General features: G+C 45.6%; 1 protein-coding gene across 1 annotated transcript; it reads right to left on the bottom strand.

Moving 5' to 3' along the window:
- Window positions 1-3548: 3548 nt before the first annotated feature.
- On the bottom strand, window positions 3549-6006 carry fjx1 (four-jointed box kinase 1). Its single transcript, XM_022189965.2, has one exon. It carries the CDS (start codon window positions 5529-5531, stop codon window positions 4248-4250), a length of 1284 nt encoding a protein of 427 aa, XP_022045657.1. The 5' UTR covers window positions 5532-6006; the 3' UTR covers window positions 3549-4247.
- Window positions 6007-6099: the final 93 nt, after the last annotated feature.

Genomic DNA, 6099 nt, shown 5'->3' with positions numbered 1-6099 from the left:
TTCTTGCATGCCTCTGTAACTCATTATGCTCTATTTTGTCTTGAGAAAGAATGCACAAAGGCTCTGACCTTATGCTTACAACCCTGGACAAAGACAGTCTTTGTGCCAGTTCTCCAGGCCCACTACAGCCAGCACGTAAAGCCCTTACACTGTCAAAGCCCCTCCAGTCGTTACCCCAGCCCCCCAGTTTACCCATCATGGCCTGTATCCACTCGGCTGTGACTAAGTGACTCTCCCCATGTTTCATAATGAAATCATTCAGTCATGTGCAGGAAGTTCCTTGCATTGTGTAGCCATGAAAGAATGCTAGTTATGTCCGTCCGTTCACACATGGCAGGTCCAATGGGACAGGCTCAATCAGTTAGTCACCTGGTGTCTGGCAAAACACACATTTTTATTATGTTTTGACCAAAACATGCAGTCTTGAAAAATGCACTAAATCTGTGTTTTTACAGAATATCCACAATTTTTGTTGATTTTTAAATAACGTTTTGATTTGTTGGTTAGAATTCCTATTTTCTAGGTTTGTGGGAAATGTGCTTTATTGCTTTGTTGTTGAGAGATAAATTAGATGATGGGCATTACTTGTTTCTTCTCGTGATTCATACAAGATGTTCACATATCCAACAAAAACTTGTTAGAATGCAAGACAAAAATAAAAGTACAGGTCAGAAAGAGGTCTGTGTGCTTCTAGGCTTTATACACTTCCATTTTTTTAAAGCGTTCTTTATAGAAGCAAGTTTCCGGTCCTTCAGAGGAAGAAAGGTCGAAATGTTTCAAGGGAATGCTTAAAGAGAATTAAATTACTTCCTTGGATCTTACAAGTGTTCAAGGCAATAGCAAGCTGCCTGGTAGCTAAGCTTAGCCCTCAGACTTTCAAAAGAGAGAAACAGCAATGGCTCTGTGCAAGTATAAGAAAAATCTGTCTTCTAACACCTCCGATACTCAATAATTAACATGTTCTAAATCATTTTACCCTCAGGTTCAAAAAACAAAGTGTAAAGACAACAAGAAATTTTACAAGGTAGTGTGTGCCAGACTTCTTGGCGGGCGTCGTCACAGTCTTGTTCTCACCGTACGTTTGCCAGGCAGTCAGCAGAAAGGTTAGGAAGTTACTGCTCCTGGCCAAGATACAGTTCAGCTCCAAAACCTGTGCAGCCACAATGAACTGTTTTTACTCTGCAGTGTTTGTACAAATTCTGAAAAACAGCATACTTTAGAGTGTCTTAATTATGGAGCTTTAGAGGTGCTGGTATGTAGATTTGGACTCGGAGTTGTTTGCAGTTTTTAGGCTAAGCTAGTCAAATCAGCTGCAACCTGTGGCCTTGTGTGGATTGGACAGACTATAGACTATTATTCTCACCTAATTTACAGCTACAGTAATTATTTTTACTATTCCTGATAAGACATTACATCAGCCTGGCCAGCTTTCTTTTATTATAACCTACTGATAACACTGGGTTTTTTAAAAACAATGAAAAGGGATCTCAGTCAGCATTGAAAACGGTTTATGTACACAGCTGGGACTCTTTTCCCTTGCCTGCTTGAGAAGTGTGTGTGTATTTGTGTGTCCATGGAGATGATCCTCCCTCAGCTCTGGAATGTTTGCAATGTACCGAAAGAAGAAGAAGATCAGCTCGAGTACCTGGGGTCTGTGCTCGGACCTGCTGTGGGCCCCTGGCTGTATGACTGTCTGTGATTCAGTCTTTACTAAAGACAGAAAACAAGCACATCTGGAAGGCACAGAAGACACATATACTGCTTAATAATGTACTGCAATAGTGCCACAAGCTAAGACAAGTTGCAATCATTAGACCGTGCCGCAAAGTTGTGTGCATGAAGATTTTGTTGCCGTGGGGTGGGAGGAAAAATAAGTTGGCCTTGAAGGAGTTTGTGCTCTGATCAGAAAGAAGCCAGGCAGGAAGAGTGAAAGAGGAACATATGTGAGCAGTTAAAGGGTGATTCAACAGCCTCTTTGAAATCCACCATTAGTGTGATTACAGCTGGCATGGGCCCTGGTTAAAAAAATTGCTTTCATGTGCGGAGGAATCCACAAAAAAACTAATTAGGGAAATGAAACTTTCATTTCCCATTTAGGTAATAAATGAATTTGACAGTGACGTTAACAGCGAGGACGGATACACGGTGGGAAGGGCGAGATGTGGGTGAAATACAGAGGTGGGGAATTATGTGAGGCAAAAAAGAAAGAAAGGTTGCGAATTTGGCTTCGACAGGCAGACCTCAGTTTAGCAATGTTTTTAATCCCCGGTGTCTGCAGCCAGTTGTAAATCTCTTCAGTCATCGGCATTAACAGACTTGCCCGGAGCACTGTGCCCAGCTGCGACTGCAGTCTTTGCAATCCCTCTGAAAACACACATGTGCACATGCTAACTCCACATCCAGCACATTAACATGACCTGCTTTCGCCCATACAACAGCCAGTGCACATATTGATCCCCAAGTCCCTATTACAGCTGAAGCATACTGTCTGGAAAAAGCCTCCAGTTACACCTACTGACACCTCTGCTCTGGGAGAAGCACAAATCACTGACACACATGCTGTTAGCCACAAAAGAAAAAACAAGAAGAAAAGTGAGCCGGTATTTGAACGAGATGCACTTGATCCACTTTATGGAGCTATCCAAGCAGTGAGTGGAGAACCCAAGAGTTGGCCGTATATAAGAAAATAAGTTGTAAAAGAAACCAGATGAGGTGTAGCATAGCAAAAAGCTGGAAAGAATTAGACCTTCAAAAGTTTCATCATTGACTTTCTCTATGATGTGCTTGTAAATCTAGAACCAGAAAAAAAGACAGAAATGAGCCTGTGGTGGAACGAATAGGGAAAGGATGCTTCCATAAGGGTTGAATTAAAAACCGATGTGGTGATATGAAGTGAAAGTATGCGCTTTAAAGCAAAATAATACACCTGACCTTCAAGGATTATATCTGTTTTTTGTTTTGTTTTGTTTTCTCTTTGAAAATCTTTCCCGGTTCCAAATTCAATCTTCAAAAAACTGTAAACAAGGCGACTCTCTTCTGAGACCAAAGCCCTCATTAATTGTGGGTTTGGCCTCTCAGCAGCACATGCGTCCACTGGGAGTCTTTGTTTTTTGTACTTTATAACTGAACACATTGAACTAATAAGCCACCCCAACATTGGCCAGAGGTTGACCATTCATATTAAGGTGACAAACATCCTGCTATAAATCTTGTGGTTATGAAAAGGAACAATATAGTTATGGAACGGTAGAAAAAGACCCTTTTCAAATGATGTCAAATCATGTCAGTTGTCTGCTTCAGTTCATCATTCTGGGTGAGATTATGAAGGGATTAGAGGTTCCTGTTGTAGCGTGCCTGTGGCTGACAGGATGGCTCCTGGGGAATAGTGTGCCAGTACAAGATATTCCTGCAGCACAATGAGGGCAATCTGGGGCTTAAGTGCAGAGGCTATGGAGGCTTCATAAACCCTAGTGCTCCACACAGATGAGTTTAAATATTTGATGCACTCTAATGGGGCAGTTTGCTGCATACAAAACACATAGTCTGACAACAGTTAAATTACAGTGTATTTATCAAAAAGAGGACAAGAGATTTTTGGAATGTTACAATGCACATTAAATTAGTTCGGCGTCAAATTTGCCAAACAGTTTGCCAAGGACAATATTTACAACTGACTTACCAAATGCACATGATACATTTGTGTATTTAAGGCTGAATATGCAATCCAAACACAACTACAAGAGTGCAGATGCTGGCTGTGACAATATGTGCAAACGATTTTCTATAAAAAGCGAGCCAGATGTCAACAGAAATACAGTAATCTAGAGTCAACTTATGTTAAGGCTTAGAAGTTCATCATTGGGATTACTGAACACAAGGCAAGAATCCAAACACAGAAGAAAGGCTGCTTTATGGTGCCCCTAGTCACAAATATAGCCTACTCTTGACATTTATTCATATTTAGGTGAGCATCAGTGGAGTGAAGTAAGACAGGATAAACTGACCTTAATTTTTTCCCTCTCAGTTGAGGCATACAGTGAAAATCTCAGCAGGGAGCTTATAAACATGTGTCAGATTTACTTATTTATAAAGTAAGCAACACATTCTATTCACAAGAGGTAGTTCAGCTGGATATTCAAGACAGTTTTGTGTAATGCGCATCAGTTTAGCACAGGTGTGCCAATCGCGTTTGCAAAGCTCATTATACTGTGCAGACAACAAATCCATCACCTGTGCATGCTGAACCTTCACAGCTGGCCGTACTTTCCTTTACAATTCGAAATGTGTTTGTATAATCTGTCTATCCTGTCCTGGAGAACACCGGCGTGCTCATCTGAGAGAAATCCTAATTCCTGAGACAAAGGCTCGCTGTCTCTGTAGAGCTCCAGCAGCCTTTGCCTGGAGTCTCTGCGCCTGTGCAGCTCCGTTACGCGCTGCGTGGTCCTTTTTCTGAACACACACACGGAGCTCAGGACCGTGTTGTGATATTTCTCCCACATGTTCAACACCCGAAAGCCGTGCACGAGTCCGGCCTCGTTGTCTATGAACACAAGGTCACCATGGGGGGTTTTCAGGAGGTTGTTGGTGTCCCTCTCCATCACACGCGAGTCCCACTGCAGGCTGAACAGATTGCTGACGAGTCTGTCGAAGTTTGCGGTCAGGTAGTCGAGTATGATCAGGTCGCTCCACTGCACCAGCTCCAGCAGCTCGGCAGTCGTCTTGTTCCGGAGCTCCTCCGGGACAGGATGCAGCCCTCCGCTCTCCTGCCTGAGCGGGGCAGGTGTGACCGCCCCGGTCAGATTGGAGATCCATTCGGTGAGAGAAACCACGGCTCGGTCGCTCCACTGTAAACCATCTATGCGCGTCCTCACAGCCGCCCACTGCTCGCTGTCACCGCTCAGCTGGGACAGTATCAGAGGAGGCAAATTGGTGATGCCGAGCAAACCGGCGAGGTAATACGTCAAAGTTTCCCCCTGCACTTGGTCCGCGTTTATCCCGTAACGCACACACGCTTTGGTTCCATCTGCAAAAGTGGCGAGCTGGTTGGATATCCTGCCGCATCCAGGCTCCAGCTTCACCACCCGGTACGTCCTCGCTCTGTTCCTCCAAGCCCGTGCATATTCCTCCGTGAAGCCCACAGGGAGGAGGTCTTCCAGCCACTCACTCCAAAATATGCCGTTCTCCACTGGGGAGCCCAACTTGACGGGGCCCTCCCGCCGCGTTGACCCCTTGTTATCCCCATTCACATGGTAATCTCGACTTCCTGCAGAGGCTGGTTGATCGGTGAGGTTTTGAGCATCAAGCCTGCCCCCCAAGCGTGGTCTTTGTGCCGCTGGGACAGCTAACAATGTCCGGAAAGTTTTAGCGGAGAGGTCCACCGGGATACCCTGGGGGAAAGACCCTCCACCCGGCATCGAGAACCTCCGTTTGTGGCGCTCCAAACGGCTCTCCAGTGCGCTCCAGACGTAGAAAACACTTGCGAGGGCGCACAGGAAGAGCAGAGCAAACAAGTTTGCTGACAGAGCCCTCATGGTGAAGACCACCTTTGCCACAACCCCGGCAGATTTGAGTACAAAAAAACAGTGAAAGAACACCAAATTTCTTCAGTCCACAGTGGAGCTGGAGCGGCTCCGAGCTGTGCGCCCTGCGTCCCGTACAACTCCGAAGCCCTGGAGCGGCTCACAGGCGGACTGTTTGAGATCACAGGAGGAAGAGGGTCTCGGAAACTGTGCGAATCTCATCTCCCGTCCTGTTTGGATGCCTTATCATATTCCCCTGCGGGAGAGTAAGAAAATAGAGAGCATTTCGGATCACCGCAGCAGATCTTCATTTATTTCTCCGTCAGGCTACGTAGCCCGCTGGCTTTCTGTCCGTGTGCACCTCTCTCCGTCTCATCTTCCCTTCTCTCCGTCTCTCTCTCCACCGGGCGCTGGGTGAGTTTGATTTGTGGTGGTGTCGACTCGCACAGAGACACTAGGCGGTGAGACACGTGACTTTGGTCCCGAGATGGTGGGCGGATCGTGGAAAGGAGGGTTCAGAGAGGAGCCGAGCAAGTACACCGTGCCGCGTTTTATGTGTCACTGTGATGTGAGAGGATTG

This window comes from Acanthochromis polyacanthus, chromosome 8, assembly GCF_021347895.1.
Source record: "Acanthochromis polyacanthus isolate Apoly-LR-REF ecotype Palm Island chromosome 8, KAUST_Apoly_ChrSc, whole genome shotgun sequence".
Classification (NCBI taxonomy): domain Eukaryota; kingdom Metazoa; phylum Chordata; class Actinopteri; family Pomacentridae; genus Acanthochromis; species Acanthochromis polyacanthus.
This window is presented reverse-complemented; position numbering and strand designations above follow the sequence as displayed.